Below are 26,119 nucleotides of genomic sequence, written 5' to 3'. Positions count from 1 at the left end.
CAATGGGCCCGCGCCGCGCGTGCTATAATCCCTGCGCCGAGCCCTGTCTCTCCCAAAAATGGCCGCAGAACCAGTTCACAGCTTCCAGCATCTATAATTTCAGCTTCCTCAGCGACAGCAGCCGCATCTTCCTCTGTATTTTTCAATATTTGCAATCGTTTCCAAGCCCAATCAATTATTGCTTACTATTTGCGATGTATATAATTGCCCTTGGCTTATGTACATGTTACTGATCAAGGTAAGCTTCCGCTAAATTTAAACAAACTTTTAGATATGAAATTCAAGTTTTTTCGATTGACGTGTTATGAAAATTCCAGATTAAAGAAATTTGGCTGATGTTAAACTATCTGAAAAGTTTTTCGTATCTAACGCATTATTTGACTAGAGATATCTTTTGAGCTGAAAAGAAAAAAAATGAAGTAAATATAGAAGTCCAATCAGATAGTATCAAACAAACTAGGCATATCGTCTTGTCTTTCACAATTTGAAGCACGAACTCGAGTAAATACTGTAATTGTAGCGTTTATCTAGTGACATTTCGGTTTCTTGGCTGGATTCTTTTTAGTGGGAAATGTTAGACAAAACTAGTCTATATTCATTCATGCGCCGAGACTTTTATCAGTTTTTCATATTGTTTATACATTAATTAAATCAATTTTGAAAAATAGTAAAAAATGATAGATCCGTTGGCTGTTATAGTGGCGAAAAATGTAGCCGGAAGCTCCAATCAGTATTGAGTTATCACATAAGGAAAACGATCGATGTCGATCAGAGGGGTGTATAAATTAGACTGAGCAAAGAAAGTCATTGACCTTTGAGAAGATTTAAAAATGTGAAAAAGAGATTCTCCTATCGGCCCAGGTAAAGATTCTGGAAGCGTGAAAAATAAATAGTTAAAAACTGTAGGATAAGGCTGTTTTGAATAAAAAGAGTTTTGCTGCGTTAAAGAGGCTCTGCTCGGCAAAACGGCACAGCAGCGATGCACGTTTTATTACCCAGCTGTAATGTGTGTGAATTCACGTAGTGATATTCGTAGTACGCAGAGCTGAATCGAAGGCGAGCGTGGAAAGGCGCAAGTTCAAAAAGTACGTGCTCAATTCTGCACCGGTGGGGAAATGTAAATACAGCTTAGTAGGGGTCATCCTGTCCTGAAAGTACGCGGATATAATGACAGCGGTACATTCGTCAGGATAGGTATAGCCCCTCGTTTGCTGCATTTATGTTTTGAGCTGCTGCTGTAAAATCATAGCGTAGACGGTATAGTACAGCGCGTGTGCGTGTTTGGCTCGTTAGACGTCGAAAATACTGGTTATATAAGGATGGAAGTAGTGAACTTCCGGCGAGTCGCGATACACGACTCTCGAGTCCCGGATTTGATTCATGCTCGAGCTCGCGTGCGCGCATCCGCGTGTCCCCGACTCGAGACGATTCCAACATGAGACTGCGTCACTTGCATAAAACAAATAGGTATTAAAGTCGAAATTCTCGGCATCGCTCGGCTATTGCTCTCCTTGCGTAAAGAGACAAATGTCTCTCTTAGTGGCAAGCAAAGGGCAATACAGCGTGTGCTTTCGTCCCAACGCCAGTATGCTACACGCACGTAAGAGCGAGCCCAAGTGCTGCGGAATAAAGGCAGAGACTGCAGACGCGGAGACTCGAGTCACGGCTTGCGGCGGGACGCGCGGGGCCGTGCAGGCCCAGCTATATAGGCTCGCTCGTATGTTACATACAGAGGCTCTAAAAAAGCGGCGGCGCAAGCGAGCAGCAACCGGCGACGCACGCCAAGCGTCGTCTCTGTCTCGCTCTCTTCTCGGGCCGTTCGCCGTACGTACACAGCACAGTCGAGTAAGAGACGAAGAGAGACGAAGAGAGACGAAGCGAGAGAGAGAGAAACAGAGTCGGCTCGCACCGCGCCAGTGTCAGCACGTCGTCGTCAGTAGGCTAGTGCCGGCTCAGCGTAGTCGTTGGGCTTTGTCGCGCATCGCGAGCTACATTCCCAACTCCCAAGTTGTAATAAGCGTGCTGCTGCTGCTGCACGAGTGTGCGGACGAAGCCAGTGCAGTTGGTGTGTGCCCTTGTCGAGCAGTGCGGCCGCGAGTTCGCCAGCCCCCGGGATTACAGCGATTCGATTCGTATACAAGCTCGTTCGGTGCAATCGGTGCGTGCGTGCAATGCTGCGTCAGCAGCCAAGCTCTACCGGTGAAACTGCGCGACAGAGCAGATTGTCACTTGGAGGCCGTCGTTCGGCGCTCGCCGGGTATGTACACAACTCATTTTGCACATGTCTAAATTTCTTCCTACGAGCCTCGATGCTTCGGCAACCAAGTCAGCTCTGAGATCTTTGTAGCTCGCGTGTCTGTATAGCTCGTGCGTAGCAAGCAACCATCGACGCTATCGCTTTCTATGTATGCTCCGCCTCGTCGTCGTCGTGCTCGTATACAGTTGGCCTTTTAAAGGGAAACGATCGGCTGCGCGTATCACGGTGACTGCGATGCTTCCTGTCACACCGATGCTGACTGCGCCGACGCCTCGTACAGATCCTCTAATGCCGCACGACCACCTACGACTGACTCTTGAACTTGAACCGTCTACGTTCGACCTTAGCTGGAACAATTTTCTCGATTACGTGATCGTCGAAGCCGAGCTTGGGACTGTCACTCGTATAATCGCGTACGAAAGCAGCAGTCACTACTTCGGAATTGTAGCGAGCCGCGATGTGCGTTGCATTTCCGTACACGTATGAGCAGGTTGGCTGCTACCAGTTGACGCGCGACTCCCTTCGAGAACGGCGAATCTCGACAGTCTAGAACAACGTTTTTTCGCTACTAGAATACGTATAGGTATGTACACCTGGAGAACGTAATGTACGCATTTTTACGCAGTCATATTAGGTACAATCGTAGACTTTGAGAACAAGATAGACAACGCAAACGGACGAGCTGCTGCTGCGATCCACGATGTGAAATGTAAAAAAGTAATGAAACGCGAGAGATGCGAGTGTAGGCACGTACGTGCGAGACCGGAAAAATGATGCCGCTACACAGTCCCGCAGCGCAGCGCAAATATATGTGTATACACTTGTAGTACACACAATACACATCCACACGGGGACGCATACACGCACGCACACACCTAAACACACGAACGGAGTGTGTGTGTGTGTGTGCGCGAGAGAAAGAGACAAGCTCGCACACGAGCAGCAGTTGAGCTGTTGCTCTCTCGAACAGCAGCTGTTCTTATAAATATAGGCATACGTATTTTGGCTCGTATCGTGGTATAGCTGGTCTCGAGGCTCTACTCGAGGCCTCCCAAAGGACAGACAAATTCTAAGGCGCCGCCACCATGCCTCTAGCTCTCTTGGCTGCATCTATTGCATCCAAGCAGCTTCTTCCTTTCTGCGCGTGTTTAGCGGATATAGTATTACCTCTCTCTCTCTCTCTCTTTCTCTTCTCTACGCTCTCATTCTCTGTGCTGCGACTGGTTAGTTGTATATATGCGTACAATACACACACACACACACCTCAAAGGCTCAAAGCTTCGCTTACAGGCGGGCACCCTCGTCGTTTTGAAAATTCCTCGACTCTTTTTTGCATGCATTCTCGTGCGTATACGTCTGTAGAGGCGCAGAGCAACACACATGCAACAACCGAGTCCGCCAGCGAGTTATATCGCCTACGGGTATATAATGTAAGCGCAGGTATGCAGTCACAAGGAGCTGGCTCCGCAATAGCAGCTCCCCATTGATAAATGCGCTCGCCAACAGCCGAGCACGTTTCTCGGAAATGCGATATTTTGGCCCGTACGGATCGTTGTCACGCCTATGGCCCATTCGCAGCTCTCTCCGCCACTCTATTAATTCTCCGTTTCCAGCGTACCTGTATATACGCGACGAGACGCCGGCATAGAGACTCGAATCCCGACCGGATGCACTGGTCTGTAATTTTCTAGAGCCCGGCCAGTCCCAGGACTCGTGTCAATCTTTGTTTATATTTGGCCCTTTACCAATTCTACTGCGGCAACGAGTGGGCTCGATTGCTCTTCGACGCATCGCGTCTGGAGCTCGATAGAGTCGCGAGTCACAACATACGTGCCGCAATTGGCGTCAGTAAGCAAATCGATCGGCGCGACGATAGTCTCTATTTACTACTTACTCGCTCTCTGGCCTTCTTATATATCTACTACATGCGAAGCGGAGCAATGTGCGTATGTGCGAGATATTTCATTCATCGTGCGATGCGATAGCTGCTATATAGGCCGCTCTGCCTCTCCGATCTTTGCCTCGAGAAGCCTTTGTGTATACACACACGCGCTGTATACTCTGTATACTCGAAAATTAGTCACTCGCTCGTGTGCTCCAAGGTTTTTTAAATCGACTCTTGCTGCCTCTTCGTACTGACAGAGCCCGGCCTAAATACAAAGCCCTGTCTGCCAAAACATCTGCCGAATAAATGCGACTCGAGAAACCTATTTTAAATAAACTACATTTTTCGGTAATAATCCGATTTACCGCGTAAAGCTTCCTTATACGATTGGACCTCAAAAAAGATGTAATTGTACGAGGAAAAATAATTTCTACCATTAGAGTATTGTAGCGAGTTGAACTTGATACAAAAAAAAACATCTGTCGTTAAAGACATCTATCATCTACTTGAGTTTTTCGTTTGCAAGTGATCTTTTGGAAGAGTAAGCGCTTACTTTTAAAGTTCGTCACGTTTCATCGTCCACTCTAAAGTTGTACTCATCGAAGTGAAACATCTTCATAGCTTGATTTTTTTTTCATTCAACGACCATTTGTTCCTCTGCACGTAAGTGCAGCTGCTCCGCTTTCCAAAAGCCTCCGCGAGCGCCTCGGAATGCCTCGGAATGCCTCGCTGGCAAATTCCAGAGGCTCTTGCGTCGCGAGGCAAGACTAGCTCGGATTTGCGTTATCTGCCACGAGCTGCCAACCGCGAGTTGCGGCAGAGTGTCGTCCAACACACGGACAGCTCTTTAATTCCAATGTCACGCACGTGTGCAGTGTCTCTACCGTGTGTGTGTGTCGTTTATCAATCTGCACTAATTAGCTCTCGTGTGCTCGAGCGATACACGAAATGACTCGATGACTGCCTCTGATCTTTCAACTCGTCCTCGCTCAAACGCATGTATGATGCTTGCGACTACTGCTCCATCGATGAACTTGAATTTGACGTGTCATTGTATCGATGGCTCGTCGCGTGGCTTTGACTATTTTTGGATCAAAACACCTTGTGCTTGGTCGTGACGTCGAGTTGAAAAAATGCGAAATTACGTCGTCGAAGCCGGGATTGAATTTCGGTCGGCCGACGCGAATATAGAAAGAAAATACAACATTGCAACGTGCGTCACGCCTCGTAGCTGTCGTGCGTACGCGAGCGTGTACAGGCACTCGGCCGATCATTGCTGTATAGTATGAGTGCCGCGCGTGGTGCCTGCAGAAAGGGCCCGAGCTGCCCACGGCCACGAAGGTAAGACGCACTCGAATCGACTCGAGCGATGCCTGGCAGCTGCTCCCTCGCGCTGCAGATGTCGAGTTATACTACCCCCCGACTGCAGCCGCGCACTACTTTTACTCGCACGGATACTCGCCAGCGTACGTATTTTTACGCGCGTTCGGCCGCTCGTTGAGTCCTGTCTCGCACATGGCTGCACGCCTCGGCGCACCCGACAACGTCTTACTGTAATCGCCCGATCCTTATTTCTTTGTCCTTTCTCAACAATCGACGAAAATAAAATATTTGCTCGAATCCATTTATGACAAACTACAATGTCGGCTTATTCTTTCTGTTCCGCAGATGAGTCTAGGATGCTGTGATGGCCAGCAAGACGCGATTCCCGACTACGGAGCTCAGCAACGACCTGACCAGTTCGCCGATAGCCAAGAAGAGCCGACTCAGCGAGGACAGTCCCGAGGAGATCTGCAGCAGGAGTAGCGACAACAGCGGCTCCCTCAACAGTCCGTTGCAACTGAGTCTGGTAGCAGCCGAGGTCCTACCTCTGTCCGACGAGTCCTTCAGCGACGCACCGAGCGACTCGGCGGCTTCGTCCTCGCCCACCAAACACAAGCAGCCACAGAGTCAACGTCAACAGCCGCCCCAATCCAACGCCAATAGCCACCCAATTGGCAGCGAGATGGGCCGGGAGGGCGTTCAATTGTCCCTGAGAGGCGATCAGTCGCACTACGATGATCTCCTGCTCATCGGCGACGGGGCCTACGGCACCGTTTACAAGGCCCACGACTCCGTCACGAGGCAGGTCGTGGCTCTCAAGAAGGTCCGGGTGCCCTGCACCGAGGACGGCTTGCCTACTGCAGTTCTCCGCGAGATCGCCACTCTCAAGCAGCTCGACTATCACGAGAGCCCGTACATTGTAAGTTTTCACTGACACCGCTCGACTTTCTCGACTCTTCCTCGTTATTTTAAACACAAATCAACGCCGACGACGCCCCTTCAATTGTTTTCAATTATTTTTCTCGTCTTTCAGGTAAAGCTACTGGACGTCTGCTACGGAAATTATTTACGCAGCTCCAGCGACCGAACCAATTTGATGCTCTGGCTGGTTTTCGAACACGTTGAAAGAGATTTGGCGACTTACTTGAAATACCGTCAACCTCATGAAAAAACACGACAAAAGATTCAGCAGCTCTCCAGAGAAATTCTTCTTGGCGTTGATTTTCTTCATACTCATCGAATCGTGCATCGAGATCTGAAACCCCAAAATCTTCTGGTCACTAGGGATGGTCATATAAAGATTGCTGATTTTGGTCTTGCAAAAACTTACGACTTCGAAATGACTATGACGTCCGTTGTACGTACATGAATTATTTATCTGCTTTTGCCTTTTTTATTCTCATCCTAAACATTCTCAATCATTTAATTTGATTTTCCTCCCTCCAGGTAGTAACTTTATGGTACAGATCACCGGAAGTTCTTTTGGGCTGCGCTTACGCGACCCCTGTCGATATATGGTCTGTCGGTTGCATTATGGCTGAAATTGGTGGCTCTGATAAAGCCCTTTTTCCTGGAGTGAGTGAAGGTGATCAATTGGATCATATTTTTAAGTGAGTATTACACTCTGAAAACGTAACGATTAATATAATCAATCAAAAGCTGTTAAAAAAAATTGAGCACAACAATTTTCAACAAACTAAACATAATTTACAGAATTATTGGCACCCCACGTGAAGAAGAATGGCCAGATAAAATATCGATTGGTTGGAATGCGTTTACGGTGCAACCTCCGACGCCTTTGAATTTAAAAATCCCGATGTTGACAAATGCCGGATTAGACTTGGTACACAATATGCTTCTTTTCAATCCACATAGTCGACCATCAGCAGCCCAGTGTCTTCAACATCCGTATTTCCTCGATGATTATTCCTGTGACAATCTTGACAACAAAAATTTTCTCTAGGTTTTACCCCAAAGAAAATACTGATGAAATGTCGATTTTGAAGTTGAAGTTTGCAATTCAACGCTTATACTCTTGTACATAATTAGTCGGAATGATTATTATTATTATTAAAGTATATATGTAATGTATTATTGTGTTTCTACTTGTAAGTAGCCAAAAATATGACATTTTCATGTCAAATGTATGTAAAGAAGTTGATGCATGTTTTGTGTCTTGTTGATAGTTTAAAATATTCAATTAGGTTGTATCTTTATATTATGATGTAGGAGTGTATTTCGCTGAAGTAAGATTTTTAAAATCTCGAAAAATAATCAAATTAAGTTTAATTTTATTAGAAAATATGTATAAAAACTGTTCAGTGAGTTTGACATTTAAAATGTCGAATTCTCATTCATAGATAAAATCGCGGACATTTTAAACATTAATTTTATATTGTACAAACTTAAAATTTAATCGTACCAGAATACTTAACATAAACATAAAACATTTTGAATTCATTCTGCAATTCATTTCAAACAAGCTATTGTTAAATTTTACAATTTATATTATAACATGTTACAAATTCTAACAGTGTGAATATGTGCCTTATAAGTTTTAAATATTTGTATTAATTATACTTATAGATTGTAAATCCCAACAAGACTGTATAATAATAATCTCAATAAAAGTTTTGTACTTTTGTATAATATTATATACTGAACATGAAATTTTAATTTTTTTATTCATGATGAATTTACCTAAAACTAAAATTTTTATGACTACAATGATTCTCTGAAGATAGTAGTAATGTCTTGACTTGTTATCTTCAAAGTTCTAAGTATAAGAAATTAGAGTCATTGAATTTTCAAATAAGCCGCCGTTAGCAGTTGCATATTTATCTTTGGGGGAGTTTACAGAATTGCAGTGCAGCAATTTTAAATCTCTCGAAAGTTCTACCTTTATCTACTAATACAACAATGTAATCTTTACAATTATCTTCATTTTTTAAAAAGTAAATACTTGATCGTAACGATGAAATTAATCACGAATGCATTTGGATTGTCAAAACACTTGATAAGATATTCGAAGCCTGGGCCTCTGCTAGGAACAATTTCAAACGTGCAAAAAATGGCGACCGAAGTAGAAAAGGCTCAAACTGCTACGCCGGGCGGCGATACAATTTTTGGAAAAATACTGCGCAAAGAGATTCCATGTAAATTTATTTACGAAGATGATCAAGTAAGAATCTCTTTAAAGTTTAATTCATTATTTATTATATGACTGCAGGCAATGTAGTCATTTATTTCAACTGTCTAACCTAAATTTTGCCTGCGTTGATTTGACATTACGAGTAAAATTAATGCGACGAATAATTTTTTTTTCAGTGTGTAGCTTTCCACGATGTCAGTCCACAAGCTCCAGTGCATTTCCTAGTCATTCCTCGAAAACCTATTTCGCAACTATCTCAAGTTGAAGATGAGGATGAACCAATATTGGGACACCTTATGAATGTTGCAAGAAAAGTTGCTAAGGAGCAAGGATTGGATGAAGGATTCCGTTTAGTCATTAATAATGGTAAACATGGAGCACAATCTGTATATCATTTGCACTTACATGTTATTGGGGGAAAACAACTGGGTTGGCCACCTTATGCTAATTGAACTAGTAGGTTGTAATAAAATTGTTGGGGACTCAATGATATTATTTTATATTGAATAGTGTCAATAAAACTTTATTATAAAAATACAATTTACAAATTTTATCATTGAATTTTGAGTTTAATCTCTTAATTTAAAACTTTTTCATATACTTCATACTCAAATTGTATATTTTTCTCTTCTTGAACTCCTTGTGGAACATCATCATCTCTGTAAATTTAATTCAATAGTAATTAATAATCCATACTGATAAGACAGAAATTCTGTGACTTACTTGACTAAAACTAAACCTTCAGGAAGTTCTGGGAAAAAAGTATCACAGTCAAAAGATTTCTTCACTCTTGTCAAGTACAATCTATGAAAATATGGTGATTCCATAGCAGCCTGGAAATGTAATGACATTTGTTTTAGTTATTAATAGAAATTTCAGGTAGGTCTTAGAAGTTTTCAAAAGTAAATACTTTATAAATTGAGCTTCCTCCAATGACCCACACTTGCTCTACTTTATCTTTTAAAGAACCTTGAGTTATTTCTTGAACAGCTTCAGCTATACTCTTACATGGAATAGCATCTTCTCCAAGATCACTTATAAAAAAAGTGAATGTCAACTTAAATTATTTAGCTCAATAAAAAAATACATTGATTTGATGATAAAATGCATACAGTGTTTGGGATGAAAGTACCATATTTATCCGATTAGCAAGGGGTTTAAATTTCTTAGGAATGCATTCCCATGTTCTTCTGCCCATCAAGACAACATTTTTCTTGTTAATATCTTTTGTTGTAGAAGTCATTTTAGTGAAAAATTCCATTTCTTTTCTGCACACAAATTAATTAATTGATTCAACAATTCTTAAGTATGGTAAAAAAATATATATGAATGACAAAAATTGATGCAATAATTCATTGGCAGCTCATACTTTCATAAGAATTTCATGATGTAACAACAGGTGGGTTTAGAAAAGAATGTTGATTACCTCAATCGCCACGGCAAATCACCATTTATACCGATACCCATATTTTCGCAGGCTGCAGCGATCAACTTGAATTTTACTTGCATTTTGTAAACAATAAGTTAAGTTGTTCGTTTGTACGGAATACAAAATAGCACGATGTGCGATTTTTCAGTTAGAAGGTCGATACAGATTCGATAAGGAAAGCGCGCGCTACTGTCGCAGAATAAATACCCGCGTGCCCGCACGCCTAAATATTTATACATTAGAGCTCGCAATAACTGGAGAACGATTTCTACTTTATCTACTAATACATGAGAAATAATAATAATAAATGTGTAGAACCCGCACACATTTGAATTCGATCAGTCAATGAACTCATTTGTTCGATTTGTTTGCTCTGTAGATTTCAGAAATAATAAAATATGTTGACATTCATAGTTCGCGCGTAGCTTGAGCCGATTGGCATTATTATTTTATTGGTGAAAATAACGATTGTTATAAAATTTTCATCCTTTATGCTTATCTACGATGAATTAACACAAATTTTGATTTAAAATTTTTAAGATAAAATGTTAATTCTATTGCAATAATTGTCGTTCAATTTTTGCATGTTTTTTAAGATAAATTTAAATTTGCGATAAAAAAAATACATAATAAGCTTGTACATTGCAGGATCGGTGAATTTTTTTTACAATTAATAAACTGGGACTAATTCACGACTACATCATTGAACAACGCGGAAGCACTATGTTGATAAAATTAACGGCAAACATCCGAATCCGAATAATTGAAATTTGACATCGTAGCGCGCGTGGCGAAATTGCCCATTGTATACATCAACACTCAGTAGCTTAAAACAATTGAAACGTCAAACGATGTATATAATGTGCTGCAGTCAGTTTTATATACCAGGTTGGCAAACGTTACGCTGCAGCAGTCGCATGTATGTACAATTATCATATATATCCACGTATTTATATACACACACAAGGTATTAGTTTACAAATAAAACTTCAAAGTCCGTAAGAGCCAAGGTTATCGCGTACATGAAAAAGTCCCGTCACGTGCGCGAATAAAATCATAAAGCAGCAACCGGTTGCAGCGGTATACAAACACCTTTGCTGCGCGATATACATTATACACCTATACGAGTACGTATGTACATAGACGTCATTGCATCAACGAATCTTGAGAGTCATTTGCAAATAACAATTAATAACGAGCCGAGATAGTAGCAATGAGTACAGACGTCAAAGTCATCGACGGAGGTTTTTCGACGCAATTAGCGGTGCACGTCGGTGACACGATAGACGGTGATCCACTATGGACCAGCAAATTTCTGTGCACCAATCCAGATGCTGTTTACTCGACGCATTTGGATTTTTTGAAAGCCGGAGCAAATATCATCGAGACCTGCACTTATCAAGCTTCCATCCCCGGTTTCGTCGATCATCTCAAACTTTCCCAACAGGATAGTGCTGATCTCATTAAAAAAGCTGTTGTTTTAGCAAAAAAAGCTGTGTCTGACTATAAGAAAACAATCAATTTAGATAGCGTTGTGTCTAACAAAGAGCCTCTCGTTGCTGGTTCTGTTGGACCTTATGCAGCCTATTTGCATGATTGTTCCGAATATACTGGAGGGTCTTATGCAAAAAATGAAAACATGGATTCTATAGTTGAATGGCACAAACCAAGATTAGAAATTCTCATAAGCAGTGGTGTTGATCTCTTAGCTATTGAAACTATTCCTTGTGCTAGAGAGGCTCAAGCTTTGGTAGAATATTTAAAGCAATATCCAGGTAAATAATGGATGTTCTTCGTTACTATTTCATAGAATATTGTACTATATCTTGCTTTACATTTTAGACACTAGATACTGGTTATCGTTTTCATGTAAAGATGATGGTAAAAGCATTGCGGATGGAAGTAATTTTCAAGAAACTGTATTGAGTTGTTATAAATCTGCTCTTCCGGGGCAGTTAATAGCATGTGGTGTAAATTGTTTAGCTCCTACTTCAGTTTCACCACTTTTGAAAAGCATCAGTAAAGAAAATACTGGCTTTTTTATTCCTATGATTGCATATCCAAACAGTGGAGAAATATATTCATCTGCAACTTATAGCTGGAGTATGGATAAAGATTTTCATGGCCCTGAAGAATTTGTCAAGGAATGGATTGAGTTAGGTGTAAGATACATAGGTGGATGTTGCAGAACTGGAGCACAATCTATTGAAAGGATATCTGCACTGGTACAGAACTGGAAAAAGGGTCTGCAATCAATGGTTTAGATTTATTGATATTTTATTTAAAAAGATGCCAAAGCAATTTAAAGTATAAAATTATTCAAGGGATTCTTCTATTTTCTCATAAATATTGAAATGAAATTCAAATAACAAAAATAGAATATTTATACTTTTGTAAAAATATCTGATAAAAGCTTTTAAAAATTGGCAGAAAATATCCATTTTAATACTAAATTAGGTATTGTTTCTTACTTAAATTAAATGATTCATTTTTTGCATTTTTCACTGGTTTGTTTTTCAAAAACGTTAACGATATTTCTTTGATAGTTATGTTTATTTTAAATTATGACATGTGTGAGTGTAGCTACTTTAAAAGATAAAAAAAATGGCGATTTAGATTTAGTATAACATTAAAAGGTTTGTTAAATATTGTACCAAAGTACAATTTATCAACTCATCAATGGTGAGTTTAAAATTGGATTATTCATAAGTAATACAAAATCAAGTACAACAAGTATTGAAGTATTTATGTAAGAGGTACATTGAAGAAAAAAACTCTATGCCATAAACCTGTATATAAACAGAAATGAAAAAAATTGTTTTGTAATGAAGAATTTTATGATAAATTATAAAATGTTAAATGTTGGTTATTAAAAATCTTTAAGTGATTATAAGCAAAATGTCATTATATAAATATTCAACAAATGATGCTTCTATAATAAAATAAATAATTTTTCACTAAAAACATGATTTATTCATTTATAAAAAAAAATGATAAAATTGCTCTTAATAAAATTAAATATATACATTTACTTAAATATTTTCAATAGTGATAATTATAAAATATTACGGTTCAAATTTTTAAATTCTTACGCTGATCAGTAAAATAAATGGGAGCTGCTACAAATGAGATAGTTAATTTGATCCATAAAATCTGATAATTCTCTTGGTTAAAATATTCACTGTAATGTACATATAAAATTAATCCAAAACCTCTTGACGAAAAAGTGAAAGCGTGTTTATAGTTAAGAAGCTGGAGGATCGAAATCATGCACAAAAGTAAGAATCGTTGGAAAAATATTGAAATGTTCCAAAACATTTGATAATTTTTAAAAGGCGATCATTGCGCATAAAAATGTGTTATTTATCAAATAAAGTTAGTGCTTAATTGCATCAGTGTTATTCAGGCAACAATTTACGTGCAATCTTATCGGTGTTGGAGTCGCGAGATGCAACTTGCCACATTAGCTTACGAAAAGTCGATCGTTCAGAGGTGCTGTCCTCCAAAGCGTACGAATTGCTTTTATCATCATCCGTTTGCACTCGATTAGATTATTCGCTCGGTCGGATGCGCAATCGCCTGCTGCAGAGCTGCGCTGCCGAACTCGATTCGGCGATCATCGGGTAAAAAGTGGCTTAAAACCAGTTCTCAAACAAGTTGCAAGCGTATTCGCGACCGAAACGGCGGCGGATCTCGCCTTAAAAATGATCGATACCGACGTGAAAGTACTGGCTGCGGGGATAGCCAATACCCTGGAGAAGCACGTGGAGGAGGAGGTGGACAATCACCCGCTGTGGGCCAGTCGATACCTCAGCAGCAAGCCCGAGGCGGTCTACAAGACTCACTTGGACTTCCTGAACGCCGGCTCGGATGTATTTTCGACGTTCACGTATCAGGCCTCGGTCGCGGGCTTCGTGGAGCACCAGAAGACGAGCGAGGCCGAGGCCGTCGGGCTGATCAAGCGATCGGTCGAGCTGGCCAAGAGGGCCATCCGCGACTACAAGCTGGAGAATCGGCACCGGCTGGACCGCTTGACGAATCCCGAACCGTTGGTGGCCGGCTCCGTTGGCTCGTACGCGGCCTACCTGCACGACGGCTCCGAGTACTTGGGGCCCTCGTACGCTCACCAGACGAATCTCGACCACATCCTCGAATGGCACAAGATGCGAATCGACGCGCTCGTCGAGGCCGGCGCCGATTTCCTCGCCATCGAGACCTGCCCCGCTGCCCGCGAGGCCCAACTTTTGCTCGACTACCTCGGAGCCCATCACCCGGGTAAGTTACTCGAGGTAAATAAATACTCTTCGACCCAATCGATGCGATCGATTTATTGAATTGTGTACTTGCAGACGCCAAGGCCTGGGTTGCCTTCTCCTGCAAAAACGACGGCAAATCCATCGTGGATGGTAGCAGCTTCAAGGAAACGGCTCTCCAGCTCTACAGAAAGTCCAAGCCCGGACAGCTGATAGGCCTGGGCGCCAACTGTATACCTCCCAAGGACACGACTCCGCTGCTGAAGAGCCTCAGTCAACGGGAAACTGGAGTTTTCATACCTTTGGTGGCCTATCCCAACAGCGGCGAGACCTTCTGCACCGAGACCGGCAAGTACATCAAGAGCTGCGTACACTACCCCCCGGAAGAGTTCGTTAAGGAGTGGCTCGATCTTGGCGTGCGTTACATTGGAGGCTGCTGCAGAACTACCACCGACGACATCAAACGGGTCTCTGCACAAGTCCAGAATTGGAAAAAGCTCCACTCTCCGACCACTTGAAGTACATGGCTCTTGTACATGCAGTGACATTTATCTCAACTCCGTTTTACATTTGCAGTATATATTTCTAGTGAGTTGTGCAGGTTGATTTTTCAATAACTCGTCATTTATGACGTTCAACTGCACGACAATGGATTTAAATTAGTTTCATACTTTTGTAATTACTTCGTTACTCAAATAAAGTTGGTTTTTAAAAATATCTTTCAACAACGTTACGTACTGCATTTAATAAAATCTGAAAAAACAAAATTGATTTTTATTTACTTCGGCCGGACTTGTTATTTTTCGATTTTCAGGCAAGTTATGAAATGATTATTTCTCTTTGCTTCAACTGTAATAATGTATCTTATTATATTCTTTGATAATGCATTATGATGATGCGTGGAGCATATTAAATTTCAAATTAAAAGTGGCGCGCCTCTTGCGGCCAGAAAGGTCAATGACCTTGAGATTGAGATTTATAAAAGAAAAAACTTGGCTCACGGATCAGTCAGATTCGGAGTTAGGCTGATACGTTACGTTATAAAGTAGAGAAAAAACCTACCAACAATGATACAAGACGTCAAAGTTTTTGGTTTTGGCATTGCTGAACAGTTACAGAAGCATGTTAACTGCGAGGTGGACGGACACCCTTTGTGGGCCAGCAGATTTTTATATAGCGATCCTGATGCCGTGTACAATACTTACATGGATTTTTTGCGAGCCGGCTCGCAAATCATATCTACTATTACGTATCAGGCATCGGTCGAAGGTTTTATGGAAAATTTCAACGTGAGCCGTCAAGAAGCTATTGGTCTCATGAAAAAAGCCGTCGAGTTAGCCCAAAAAGCTGTCAATGATTATAAACAGGAGGTTAAAGGACGGGATGTTCCTAATCCTGAGCCTTTAATAGCTGGTTCCATTGGTTCCTATGCAGCTTTTTTGCATGATGGTTCTGAATATTCTGGCCCTGCTTATGCCAAAGAACAGTCCCTCGATTACATTGTTGCATGGCATGAAGCTAGAATACTAACTCTTCTTGATGCTGGAGTAGATTTTTTGGCTTTTCATTTAATGCCAAGTGTCAAGGAAGTTATAGCTTTAATTGAATATCTAAAATCTATCCCAAGTAATACTTTATTTATTAATTTAGGCTTACTATCAAATTTTTTATACACAATTTATCACTTCATTTTAGGTGCCAAAGCATGGTTTACTTTTTCTTGTAAAACTGATGGCCAAAGTATCGTTGATGGGAATAATTTCAAAGATAGTATTATAAATTGTTACAAAACTGCAAATCACAAGCAGCTCATTGGACTGGGTTTGAATTGTTTACCTCCAAAAATTATGACACCTTTTATCAAGAGTATCAGTCAAAAAGAAATTGGTATATCAATACCACTGGTTGCCTATCCTAACAGTGGTGAAATTTATTCAAAGGAGACTTCAAGCTGGCTTCCAAAAAGTGATGACTATGGTCCTGAAAAATTTGTGGGAGAATGGCTAGATATGGGGGTACGTTTTATTGGAGGCTGTTGCAGAACAACAGATAAAGACATTCATACTTTTACCCAAGAAGTTCACAAATGGAAAAATAATTGTAGTTTATAGAAAAAAGATGTAGCATAATAGTGTAAAATTTTTATCTTAAAACTTGGAATTCAATTTTTTTTCAATAATTCCAATAACTTGAAATTTTTTTTTTAAATATATCAAACAAAGAAGAAAATCTTGTGAAATAGAGTGTATTTTCTAGAAAAATTCCGTTGGAAATGTTTTATTTTTTATCTAAACTTAATATTTATACAGCTAAGTAAAAAATTCAATTATAAAAGTCTTCAACTCATGAGAAATTTAAATTAAGAAATCTGCATCGCACTAGACAAAACATCTGTCGATTGTAGATTTTTAATATTTATACTATTTTGAGTTTCTAATTTAACATTAACACTATTTGTAATACTGTTAGTACTAAGAGGCTGACAGGAACTAATAACTGTTTTTGCAGTTGGATTTTGCATGTCAAGTTGGCTTTGTGCAATATCCTGCAATGCTGCTTGAATCCTTTGAAGCAGAGCTTCACCTTGTGCTACAACTTCTTCAAGTTGATCAGCAGCCTCTTGATTTTCCTGTTCTAATTTAGTAAGACTAGCAACTTGCAACTCTACAGATGACTCTTCATTAGGTAAACTATCAATAAGGGTGTCAATATCTTTTGCACATCTTGTTATTAATGTGGCAAAAAGTGCAGCGTAATCTTCTTGTGATTGATTTTGTTGCTGTGGAGTACCAATTCTATCAAATCCAGGAAATTTGCTTGGAGATGCATATTGTTGCAGAATTCCAACACTATTGCAAAAATAATCAGCTTGCTGAAAAAAATCAAAACTTTAATAAATTTTTCAACTTTTATGTGGAAAATATGTTTAAAATAAATAAATTACTTGATTTATGGTATCTTGTAATTGTGTCAAACGATCGGCCATCTTAACCTCTAAAAATGTAATATTAAGTTGAACTGTTGTTATCAGCACTCAACTATCACTTGGACTTCAAGAACTACTGAAGTATTTAATAATAATTGTTTTTTAACAAGTAAGCAAACTTAGTATTCATTTATTAAAATGAAATGTAAGTAAACGACACACGAACTATAACTTCAAGTTCATCTGTCATTTGGTGTGTTTATGAACTGGAGTTGCAGCCTCACACATGGTAGAACAGCTTACGTGTTTCTGATCTCATAGTATAGGTCTCTATATTATCGATTTCAGATTCAAAAAATAATAAAAAATGTGTCAACGTGATTTTCACAAACATTTGTAATACATTTTCCAGAATTTTGATGCAACATTGAAAACACCATAAATATTATAATTTAAAAAATATTTCTAAGAACGATCAATTTTGTTATTAAACACTATGTTAATCTTGATAGACTTTAAAGGTATATATTTTCAGAAACGTATTGAGTTTCATAACAAATTACATTTATATCTGAAAAATAACATGGTAATTTATCAAAAACCGATAGAATCTAACAATTCCTTTTTCGCCGACATCTCGCGTCAAAAAAAGCGAATCGGATTCGCGGAATTGCAAAGGAGCGCGAAACAGTAGCTAGTCGCGTGGGCCGTACCCCCACTTAGTGCGTTCTTGAAAACACATGTTATTACAAATACTGGGCAGTTTTGTTTGCGGGCATCAACCGGCAACCTCGGGCCATGACACAAACGAGTTTTGAAAAATAAAAAACAAAAAAACTGGCACTGTTCGACTCTCTCTAAAAGACCTATGCGGAAAGTGCCACTTGGTTGCCAAAGTATAATTTAAAAGTGTATTGAAATTGAGTTTATGGCTTTGGCGAATGCGGGTAACGACAATGATGAAAAAATTGTTTGTGAAAAATTAACCTACTTTGAGAAATGTGAATTCATGATCATTTTGCCTACTTAAAATAAATGAATAATTATTTTTAAAATGTCGAATAAGCGTGAACTGCAACCAACCATATCCGGGTTTTTTCGGAAAGATAGTACTAAAAATCAACAAGATATGAAACTGTAAGAATATTTTTTATTCAGTCTTAGATTTAAATTAATCAATGAAAACTTGTATTTTGATTTCACTAGGGCCAGTACAGAAACTTCCAATTTTATTAGTGATAGTGAAAATGAGAGGGACCATGACACTGAAAATGGAAACTCAATCAAATTACCTTCAACTAATGTTTCCAATAGTATTGATTTGACAAATGTTCATGATGTGCATACGCCTGTATTTAAAATGGATTCTATTATATCGATTGTAAAAATTTCATAATTTTTATTATTTTTTAATAACTTTTTGTTTAAAAGAAATCTAAAAATAAACCTTATTGCAGAATAGTTCAATTGATGATGATGATGAGGAAAATTTGAAGACTAGAACAAACAATGCAAATCAAACTGCTGACACAAATGAAAAGATAAATCTTGATGAAATCAATAACCGAAATAAAAGTTTGTTTAAAAAAAGTTTTCAATTTAAACAAAAAATTAAAACAGAAATTCAAAATGTTTCACCAAACAGAAATAATTTTGTTGATATACTTGATGATTCATCAAGTTGTGAGGAAGAAGAATTTGTTCATTCTAACAAAGAAGTTAAAGAAGAAAAAAAAAGTGATATTACTGAAAAGTTAGTCAAACCAGAAAGTACAGTTGATGATTGTTCTTTTGTGTCTCCAATTAAGAAATCAACATCTTTACCTGATGAGCCTAATTGTGTAAATAATGTTCTCAATACAAGTATAGAATCTATGAGCCCTCTCAATATATCTCAGAAAGGTATACTGAGCTCTAGTCAAAGTTCAGATTTAAAACCATTAGGTTTCAATAAAGAATTGGAGAAATGGATAGAAAGTAAAAAAAGTACTCCTGTCATCTGTTCTAGTACGCTGGCGGTAAGTTTAAAATTTTTTACAAGTTTTTGTACAATTAAATTGGAAAAAATTATATTTCTTAGTATATGATTAAAAGATTTTTTTCCAAATGTATATTAATGAATTTTATTAAAATATTCAACAGGTATCACGAGATGAATTGGAATCTGGAAAAAATGATCTCAAAGATATTCAAATTGAAATTTTAGAAAAATTCTTCACAGCATTTGACAGAATACCTAAGGATTTTTTGTCATCACTCCCTGACTTTAATCCTGTAACATCTCAAAAATTAAGGAGTTTGTATCAAAGAGTAAAGGCTAAAATTTTGCAAACAGATAAAAAACTTAAGACTTTGAATGATCAAAAAGAAGAATTTTCTTATTCTAATACTAATAAAGATATTTCGTACACATTTCATAATGATTCTCTGACATATAATGAAACAAACAATCATGTTTCTTCTTATAAGAACAATGTGAAACCTGGTAAAAATTTATCTCAAGATGATACAGAAAATAATATTTTTAATACAAGTAATAATGCTAAAGGTGATATGACGCCTAGCAGTAATCAAGACTCTGGGGTGTCTAACAGCTATTCTCAGCCTCATGAGTTTTCATTAGAACGCAAAATCAGTCAATGTGAACAATCTCCTATGTCTTCTACAAGCCAAAAAAAGGGGAAATTCCAATTGAAAATGCCTGTTAAAGCATCTATTGATGCCTCAGCCTCTAGACAAATAGAAGAAATTTACGAGAAATTTCAACTTCATAAAACTATAGATTCTTCAAATAATGCAAACAAACCAATCTCAATTTCTTCAAAAACCATATCATCATCAAATTCCACTGTTGTTGATTGTGATACCTTAAATGAGGTACCTCAATTAAATAATATTAAAACTAATCAAAACAAATTTAATCACAATAGTAGACAGACAAATATTATAGTAGGTAAAAAAATGGATGAAAATGAGGTAATACCTCAAATATCTACATGGAGTGAATTCGGTCAGATTTTTTACATATTTTCTTTGATTTATTTCTAATTCTCTTGACTTATTTTTGTTTTTTGCTTAATTTCAGATGAAGAATTCACTTATGATTCTCAACAAGTAGAAAAGACTTTCACGCAGCAATTGAATGAGCTTCCAGAACTTGATAAGGCTGAAATTAATATGACGTTTGCATCACCTAAAATATATTCTTATACACCTGAAGTGCAAAGAATTTTAAGAGCTAATAGCGAATCAAGTGTTACTAGCTGCAACTCTGACAAAAGTGATGGAATAGGTCAATTTATTGGTGATTTTCAAAATGATGGAGCAACAGGTAATTTTGATGGTCTTGAATACGATTTTTCACGAGAAATGATGAATGTAAGTTTTAAGAAAAGTTATTTGACTAAAACTGCGTGGATCTCAGTACAACAATATCAAAGTGTATCAAAATTTTTAGGTATTTAGACAGAAGTTTGGTTTACACAGCTTCAGACCTAACCAGCTCCAAGCTATTAATGCTGCAATTTTGGGATTTGATTGTTTCATACTCATGCCTACTGGTGGAGGAAAATCATTATGTTATCAACTGCCAAGTTTAGTATCAAATGGAATAACTATTGTTGTTTCGCCTCTCAAAAGTCTTATTATAGATCAAGTGCAAAAATTGGATTCTTTAGATGTTTGTATCAATATTTATAATCTTATGCTTTAATTTTAAATGGAAATTTTCATTAAGTGAATAAATTCCAGATTTTAGCTTATCATATGTGTGGTAATATAACAGAAGAACAATCTCAAACAATTTATAGAGAGCTTGCTAAAGTTAAGCCTGCCCTAAAACTTCTCTACTTGACTCCTGAAAAACTCTCTGCCTCGCAAAAACTGAACACTGCTCTTACAGCTTTATATGAAAGAGATTTGATAGCTAGATTTGTCATCGATGAAGCACATTGTGTAAGTCAATGGGGACATGACTTTAGACCAGATTATAAAAGACTTAAAGTTTTAAGAGAAAGGTACCCAAGAGTTCCAACTATGGCTCTCACAGCTACTGCTACACCTAGAGTTAGAACTGATATTCTTCATCAATTAGGAATGACATCACCAAAGTGGTTAGTGTTGATAAATTATTTCTACTATTTTCTCTTTCAATGATATTTATGTTTATTCACAAATATTCCTAGGTTCATGTCAAGTTTTAATCGACCAAACTTACATTACGTCGTAGAAAGTAAAAAAGGTAAAAATTCAACTGAAGAAATTATTGATAGAATAAGAAATTGTTACAGAAATGATTGCGGGATTGTATATTGTCTTTCCCGTAAAGATTGTGATACATTTGCTGCTACAATGCAATCAAATGGTATAAAAGCTCTAAGTTATCATGCTGGTCTTACCGATCAACAAAGAATAGAAATACAATCCAGGTGGATTACAGAAGAAGTAAATAAAATTGTTTTTCATTCTTTAACATTAATTTTTTCAAAACAATTGAATTTATATATCTTTTAGATAAAAGTTGTTTGTGCTACCATAGCTTTTGGTATGGGAATAGACAAACCAAACGTTAGATTTGTATTCCATGCAACTTTACCAAAGTCTATTGAGGGCTACTATCAAGAAAGTGGTCGCGCTGGCCGTGACGGTGAAAATGCAGACTGTATAATGTTTTATCATTATGGTGATGTTATGAGACACAGAAAAATGATAGAAATGGATGCATCTCAAAATTTAGAAGCTCAGAAAACACATATGGATAATTTATACAAAATGGTAGCTTTTTGTGAAAATAGAACTGATTGTCGTCGTACTCTTCAGTTGAATTATTTTGGAGAAATATTTGACCGAAAAAAATGCATGAGTAAAAGACAAACAACTTGTGACAACTGTAAAAATCAGGTATGTTATCATATTGCAATTATAACGATTTAATCAACTTTTCCTAACAAGTTTAAAAATGTTCAGGATCAATTCAATCTTGTTGATGTAACGAAACATGCCAAGGAAATAATGACCCTTGTTAGAGATTTCAATAAAAGAAGGGCCAACTGTGTCACTTTATTGTATGTTACCGATGTTTATAAAGGAAGTAATCTGAAAAAAATTAGAGATGCCGGTTGGTAATCAATTTTGATCAAAAATCAATTATTTCGAAAGCTGCATAAATCTTATTAAATTTACGACGTTTTACAGGTCACGATCAACACGATTTTTACGGCAAAGGTAAAGCATGGGCGAAAAACGATATAGAAAGAATTTTGCGTAAATTAATTATTGATGGTTATTTAAAAGAAACTCTGTACATTAACAATGAAATAGCATGTTCTTATGTTGTTTTGGGACCTAATGCTCCAAAATTAATGACGTCCGATGAAATAAAAGTAACATAGTATATTTTAATTCCAAAAAAAGATGTAACTTTCTGCTTATAAAATAATTTTTTTTTTTCTAGATACATTTGGAGATAAGAAAAGAAGGCCAAATGCGGCCCGGTATAGCTTCATCGTCAAAAACTACCATTGACAACAAACAAGACTTGAACAAAGAAATAAATGATCTGAAACAAAGATGTTATATGGAATTGGCAGAAATTATCAATGGAATTGCCGGAGCATTGGATGTATCTGCTAACTCTATTATGAATATGGTTGCTATTCGTGCAATGAGTCAACAACTACCAACTGATGAAGAGGAAATGTTGAAAATTCCTCATGTAACAAAAGCCAATTTTGATAAATATGGAAAAGCTTTACTTGATGTGACACAGAAGTATGCAGCTGAAAAAACTGGTTTGTATTATTTAAAATGTGTTAGAATTAAAATAATTTTGATAAATGATACTAAAGTATAAATTATTTTAGTTCTTTTACTTGATGATCAAGAAGCTGATGAAAGTTCACCTGGTACATCAGGTGGTTATCAGGATAATGATTGGATCGAATCTGATTCAAATACAAACAATGGCCGAAAAAGAAAAGCCAACTTTTCAAAAGGAAGTATTCATAAAAAATACAAACGAGGTGGAAGCACAAAATCCAATGCATCCAGGTAGATATTAATTAATTTTTGTAAAATTTTTACTTCTGTATTGTACCCGTAAATAATTAAAAAATGTTGTATCTAGTAGCACTTCTAAAAATACTGGAAATACATTCAAGGGTAAAGGTAAACCCTCAGCAGCAAAAAATGGACCTGGTTTAATGGACTTTCCAACAAAAAAAGCGCCAAGTAATCCCGGTCGTTTTGTGGGTTTATTATAACGAACTAAATTCTAAAAAAATGTTTATTTTGAGTAATTGAAAACATCACTACTGTTATGAAACATTTACATTATACGTTACATTTATTATTATTAACTAATGCATAAGGGTTCGATTCTACAATTATCTATTTAATAAGAAAAAAATAACTATTTTTCCACAATGTAAATATTTAAAAAATGTTTTTACTAAATAGTTGAACTTTTTATACAAAACATGACCACAATTAATATGTTTATTAGAGGTATTTTTATGTACTTAGGTACATTTATTAAATATGTTTAATACAAGTCTGGTTGCCTAATTCGAGATTCCCGATTTTCATTTTTTAAATGCCGCTTGAGCAAATTCATGACTTCGTTTTGAAATTCCGTTGGTACTGGTTTTACATCCGAAGCCCAATAAAATATGTCCCAATCGTTAGAAGGGATGTTTATTAGGCGATCATATTGTCTTAATTGTTCTTCGTTGAAATCATTTAGATATTTTTTGGCAAATGTACTTAATAAAAGACCGTTTTCCAGCATCCCGCGCTTGCGTGATTGGTACAACAATCTAATGACGTTTAAATAATCATTCGAATTAGTATTGATTAGCGGGAAAAGTCATGTTTACGTAAAATAATGAGCAAACCTTGCACGTTTAGTATCTATGCTTTCATTTTCCCTTTCAATATATTTAGGAATATCTGGTCCGCCACTTTCTGGATGATTCAAGTCCTCGTAATTTTCGTTTTTTTGCGCTGCGCAAGTTGTGCTTAATATTCTACTAAATAATAATGGTTTAACCTAGACAATTATTATTTCTTACTGTAATCTTTTTTTAACAATATAGATAGATACATGCCAATTAAAAATTCCTAACTGCATTTACCAATAGTGCCTTAAATTCAAGTATCTTATTCATCTTCAATCTATTTTTTTTCTATTCAATAACTCTACTTATGACAGTTAACCGACGTTATTATATCACATCCATACACAAGTTAGCAGTTCTCGCACGATTGTCTTGGTATATCGCAGCGCGTGGCAGCACTAGTCAAGAATTCAAAAAAAAGTTACTCTTGTGTATGTGTATATAAATAAATGTAACTCAAGTTTATACCACTGAAACTCAACCGATTTAATTTCGTGATTGAATCTAGAAATGGAATAAAGAAACAAATTCCAAATTAATAACGTCGTTTTAAAAGTAACTTTATTCGTTTATGTACAAAAAAACTTTGATAAAGGTCAGACTTTTGAATCAACAAGATGTTCATGATTTACAAGAAAGTTACTAAACATATTAAAATATATTCAAAGTACACCAAATTTAACCTTGTATGTGCACAATAAAATTTGGTGAGAATTAAAAATTGAAGTTATTTTACAAAGGACAAGAATTAGATGTGTATGGGTGCAGTCCAAAGTAGAATGGATCATTTTTTTCCAGATTTTTTGATTCCACCTGTCACAAGTGGTCCTTTCTGTCCTGCTTTTTTTGCAGCTTCAGCCAGAGCTTTCTGTTGCTCCTTTTGCTTCTGCTTGAAGGCCTTATCATCGTCGTCCAATTCTTTGTTATCTTTTTTGGGTGCCTTCAAGGGCTTCTTTTTACCTCCTTCTCTTCCAGACATTCTGCATACACAAATAAATGGCAAAGTTAATGAAAATGAAAAATTTAATAGCAATAATAGACTGCCTATTTTCGATGTTCCATGAAGCGAACATTTAAAATAGATATTAATTTATACGAAGAATGTTATGAACGAAGAATAAAAAAACAAGTAACATAAAGTATAATAATTTTATAAACAAAATGTCTTTCAAAAGAAAAGTCAATGACGTGAAAACGTATGATATGAGATAACCTCAAAGCGAATAAAAGTCTAATAAATATTGGTAAGTATTGGTTTTGTTGCAAAACAAACCGTTACGTAGGAAAGGGGACCGAAAAACTGAAAAACGATTCTACTGTATTGAATTGAAGAAATTGAAATTTTATTCACCTGATGATTTGAAAGTAAAAAAATTGGTGCGAATTCAAGAACACAGCCACCGGCCAAGACTCGAGAAACTTTAACTTTAACTGTTCTGCACAATTTGCCAGTTGTATATAAGAAGTGAGCGCCACATGCGGCGAGTGTTGAATTATGAATAATTATTAGTATAGCATCTGCTGACACTCTTATCAATAGTTGGTAACTGGTGCGTGTGCCATTACAATTGTCGCTTCGTACGACAGAATAATGATAATATGGCGATCATCTGCGCTCGCGAGGATGAAAACATTGTGCACACTAGCGACCTCTGGGCGTGGTAAACAAAGAACTAACAGAGCAGCAGTTCGAGCTACAGCTGACGATCCGAACTGTCAGATGATCGACATTCTGGCCAACTGCAGAAATGTCCACATCTTTCTTTAATGCTCAATTGCTCAGTCGAAGTTGTTTTTGGTGCCTGTTACGACGTAGCCGAGCTCTTTAAATGCCGAGAGAGCAGATCGAGCCGCAACAGCTCGTAAATTCTTACAACGACTCGCTGCCCCAAAAAATGCAAATTTTGTACTTGCTTCGTCCGCTTGTTTAAGAGCACGATACCCGATGGCTTCTTTGTTTTTCAAAACAGGTGTGCACTTGTTAGGCGTGCTTGATTCA

General features: G+C 37.4%; 10 protein-coding genes across 11 annotated transcripts; 6 read left to right on the top strand and 4 right to left on the bottom strand.

The window, feature by feature from the left end:
- The first annotated feature begins 1,951 nt into the window (after positions 1–1,951).
- LOC106648062 (cyclin-dependent kinase 4-like) lies at positions 1,952–8,094 on the top strand. Its single transcript, XM_014364721.2, has 5 exons — positions 1,952–2,257; positions 5,811–6,384; positions 6,499–6,822; positions 6,912–7,075; positions 7,179–8,094. The coding sequence occupies exons 2-5, from the start codon at positions 5,830–5,832 to the stop codon at positions 7,426–7,428; spliced, it is 1,293 nt and encodes a 430-aa protein (XP_014220207.1). The 5' UTR covers positions 1,952–2,257; positions 5,811–5,829; the 3' UTR covers positions 7,429–8,094.
- A 226-nt stretch (positions 8,095–8,320) lies between these two features.
- LOC106660488 (histidine triad nucleotide-binding protein 1) lies at positions 8,321–9,136 on the top strand. Its single transcript, XM_014383461.2, has 2 exons — positions 8,321–8,646; positions 8,793–9,136. The coding sequence occupies exons 1-2, from the start codon at positions 8,440–8,442 to the stop codon at positions 9,066–9,068; spliced, it is 483 nt and encodes a 160-aa protein (XP_014238947.1). The 5' UTR covers positions 8,321–8,439; the 3' UTR covers positions 9,069–9,136.
- Positions 9,137–9,179: 43 nt separating this feature from the next.
- On the bottom strand, positions 9,180–10,289 carry LOC106660386 (dihydrofolate reductase). The gene is made up of 5 exons (XM_014383331.2): positions 10,043–10,289; positions 9,729–9,884; positions 9,527–9,650; positions 9,340–9,449; positions 9,180–9,275 (listed from the first exon to the last, which is right to left on the bottom strand). The coding sequence occupies exons 1-5, from the start codon at positions 10,123–10,125 to the stop codon at positions 9,194–9,196; spliced, it is 555 nt and encodes a 184-aa protein (XP_014238817.1). The 5' UTR covers positions 10,126–10,289; the 3' UTR covers positions 9,180–9,193.
- Positions 10,290–10,882: 593 nt separating this feature from the next.
- On the top strand, positions 10,883–12,384 carry LOC106660385 (homocysteine S-methyltransferase 1-like). Its single transcript, XM_014383329.2, has 2 exons — positions 10,883–11,820; positions 11,888–12,384. The coding sequence occupies exons 1-2, from the start codon at positions 11,259–11,261 to the stop codon at positions 12,307–12,309; spliced, it is 984 nt and encodes a 327-aa protein (XP_014238815.1). The 5' UTR covers positions 10,883–11,258; the 3' UTR covers positions 12,310–12,384.
- A 786-nt stretch (positions 12,385–13,170) lies between these two features.
- LOC106660384 (homocysteine S-methyltransferase 1-like) lies at positions 13,171–15,034 on the top strand. Its single transcript, XM_014383327.2, has 2 exons — positions 13,171–14,320; positions 14,395–15,034. The coding sequence occupies exons 1-2, from the start codon at positions 13,750–13,752 to the stop codon at positions 14,814–14,816; spliced, it is 993 nt and encodes a 330-aa protein (XP_014238813.1). The 5' UTR covers positions 13,171–13,749; the 3' UTR covers positions 14,817–15,034.
- Positions 15,035–15,329: 295 nt separating this feature from the next.
- Positions 15,330–16,412, top strand: LOC106660507 (homocysteine S-methyltransferase 1-like). The gene is made up of 2 exons (XM_014383483.1): positions 15,330–15,924; positions 15,994–16,412. The coding sequence occupies exons 1-2, from the start codon at positions 15,366–15,368 to the stop codon at positions 16,407–16,409; spliced, it is 975 nt and encodes a 324-aa protein (XP_014238969.1). The 5' UTR covers positions 15,330–15,365; the 3' UTR covers positions 16,410–16,412.
- A 174-nt stretch (positions 16,413–16,586) lies between these two features.
- LOC106660502 (mediator of RNA polymerase II transcription subunit 21) lies at positions 16,587–17,504 on the bottom strand. The gene is made up of 2 exons (XM_014383476.2): positions 17,243–17,504; positions 16,587–17,170 (listed from the first exon to the last, which is right to left on the bottom strand). Exons 1-2 carry the CDS (start codon positions 17,282–17,284, stop codon positions 16,658–16,660), a joined length of 555 nt encoding a protein of 184 aa, XP_014238962.1. The 5' UTR covers positions 17,285–17,504; the 3' UTR covers positions 16,587–16,657.
- A 493-nt stretch (positions 17,505–17,997) lies between these two features.
- LOC106660362 (Bloom syndrome protein homolog) lies at positions 17,998–23,793 on the top strand. 2 transcript variants are annotated; one of them, XM_014383298.2, is made up of 14 exons: positions 17,998–18,361; positions 18,431–18,605; positions 18,682–19,242; positions 19,367–20,234; positions 20,310–20,602; positions 20,682–20,903; positions 20,975–21,336; positions 21,409–21,667; positions 21,737–22,123; positions 22,190–22,340; positions 22,418–22,605; positions 22,677–23,013; positions 23,086–23,272; positions 23,352–23,793. In XM_014383298.2, exons 1-14 carry the CDS (start codon positions 18,279–18,281, stop codon positions 23,482–23,484), a joined length of 4,206 nt encoding a protein of 1,401 aa, XP_014238784.1. In that variant the 5' UTR covers positions 17,998–18,278; the 3' UTR covers positions 23,485–23,793. The 2 variants fall into 2 exon arrangements, with proteins under 2 accessions (XP_014238784.1, XP_023317720.1); XM_023461952.1 differs by having other exon boundaries at positions 23,349–23,793.
- LOC106660363 (succinate dehydrogenase assembly factor 2-B, mitochondrial-like) lies at positions 23,497–24,468 on the bottom strand. The gene is made up of 3 exons (XM_014383299.1): positions 24,358–24,468; positions 24,118–24,272; positions 23,497–24,039 (listed from the first exon to the last, which is right to left on the bottom strand). The coding sequence occupies exons 1-3, from the start codon at positions 24,388–24,390 to the stop codon at positions 23,766–23,768; spliced, it is 462 nt and encodes a 153-aa protein (XP_014238785.1). The 5' UTR covers positions 24,391–24,468; the 3' UTR covers positions 23,497–23,765.
- A 195-nt stretch (positions 24,469–24,663) lies between these two features.
- On the bottom strand, positions 24,664–25,581 carry LOC106660504 (translation machinery-associated protein 7 homolog). Its single transcript, XM_014383480.2, has 2 exons — positions 25,472–25,581; positions 24,664–25,100 (listed from the first exon to the last, which is right to left on the bottom strand). Exon 2 carries the CDS (start codon positions 25,097–25,099, stop codon positions 24,905–24,907), a length of 195 nt encoding a protein of 64 aa, XP_014238966.1. The 5' UTR covers position 25,100; positions 25,472–25,581; the 3' UTR covers positions 24,664–24,904.
- Positions 25,582–26,119: the final 538 nt, after the last annotated feature.

Source organism: Trichogramma pretiosum, unplaced genomic scaffold (assembly GCF_000599845.2).
Source record: "Trichogramma pretiosum strain Unisexual culture from Peru unplaced genomic scaffold, Tpre_2.0 scaffold27, whole genome shotgun sequence".
NCBI classification, from domain to species: Eukaryota; Metazoa; Arthropoda; class Insecta; order Hymenoptera; family Trichogrammatidae; genus Trichogramma; species Trichogramma pretiosum.
The sequence above is the reverse complement of the archived record's forward strand: the minus strand, read 5'-3'. Positions and strand labels throughout refer to the sequence as shown.

Coding starts and splice junctions, on each gene's coding strand:
- LOC106660502 (XM_014383476.2), bottom strand. CDS start 17,284: ATGGCCGATCGTTTGACACAATTACAAGATACCATAAATCAA. Junction 17,171..17,242: donor TACAAGATACCATAAATCAA/GTAATTTATTTA, acceptor GATTTTTTTCAG/CAAGCTGATTATTTTTGCAA.
- LOC106660384 (XM_014383327.2), top strand. CDS start 13,750: ATGATCGATACCGACGTGAAAGTACTGGCTGCGGGGATAGCCAATACC. Junction 14,321..14,394: donor CCTCGGAGCCCATCACCCGG/GTAAGTTACTCG, acceptor GTGTACTTGCAG/ACGCCAAGGCCTGGGTTGCC.
- LOC106660362 (XM_023461952.1), top strand. CDS start 18,279: ATGTCGAATAAGCGTGAACTGCAACCAACCATATCCGGGTTTTTTCGG. Junction 20,603..20,681: donor TTTCACGAGAAATGATGAAT/GTAAGTTTTAAG, acceptor CAAAATTTTTAG/GTATTTAGACAGAAGTTTGG. Junction 22,606..22,676: donor TGACGTCCGATGAAATAAAA/GTAACATAGTAT, acceptor TTTTTTTTCTAG/ATACATTTGGAGATAAGAAA.
- LOC106660504 (XM_014383480.2), bottom strand. CDS start 25,099: ATGTCTGGAAGAGAAGGAGGTAAAAAGAAGCCCTTGAAGGCACCCAAA.
- LOC106660363 (XM_014383299.1), bottom strand. CDS start 24,390: ATGAATAAGATACTTGAATTTAAGGCACTATTG. Junction 24,273..24,357: donor TTGAATTTAAGGCACTATTG/GTAAATGCAGTT, acceptor ATAATTGTCTAG/GTTAAACCATTATTATTTAG. Junction 24,040..24,117: donor ATAGATACTAAACGTGCAAG/GTTTGCTCATTA, acceptor AAACGTCATTAG/ATTGTTGTACCAATCACGCA.
- LOC106648062 (XM_014364721.2), top strand. CDS start 5,830: ATGGCCAGCAAGACGCGATTCCCGACTACGGAGCTCAGCAACGACCTG. Junction 6,385..6,498: donor ATCACGAGAGCCCGTACATT/GTAAGTTTTCAC, acceptor CTCGTCTTTCAG/GTAAAGCTACTGGACGTCTG. Junction 7,076..7,178: donor CAATTGGATCATATTTTTAA/GTGAGTATTACA, acceptor CATAATTTACAG/AATTATTGGCACCCCACGTG.
- LOC106660385 (XM_014383329.2), top strand. CDS start 11,259: ATGAGTACAGACGTCAAAGTCATCGACGGAGGTTTTTCGACGCAATTA. Junction 11,821..11,887: donor ATATTTAAAGCAATATCCAG/GTAAATAATGGA, acceptor TTTACATTTTAG/ACACTAGATACTGGTTATCG.
- LOC106660507 (XM_014383483.1), top strand. CDS start 15,366: ATGATACAAGACGTCAAAGTTTTTGGTTTTGGCATTGCTGAACAGTTA. Junction 15,925..15,993: donor ATATCTAAAATCTATCCCAA/GTAATACTTTAT, acceptor ACTTCATTTTAG/GTGCCAAAGCATGGTTTACT.
- LOC106660488 (XM_014383461.2), top strand. CDS start 8,440: ATGAAATTAATCACGAATGCATTTGGATTGTCAAAACACTTGATAAGA. Junction 8,647..8,792: donor TTATTTACGAAGATGATCAA/GTAAGAATCTCT, acceptor TTTTTTTTTCAG/TGTGTAGCTTTCCACGATGT.
- LOC106660386 (XM_014383331.2), bottom strand. CDS start 10,125: ATGCAAGTAAAATTCAAGTTGATCGCTGCAGCCTGCGAAAATATGGGT. Junction 9,651..9,728: donor GTACTTTCATCCCAAACACT/GTATGCATTTTA, acceptor TTTTTTTATAAG/TGATCTTGGAGAAGATGCTA. Junction 9,450..9,526: donor GAGGAAGCTCAATTTATAAA/GTATTTACTTTT, acceptor TTACATTTCCAG/GCTGCTATGGAATCACCATA.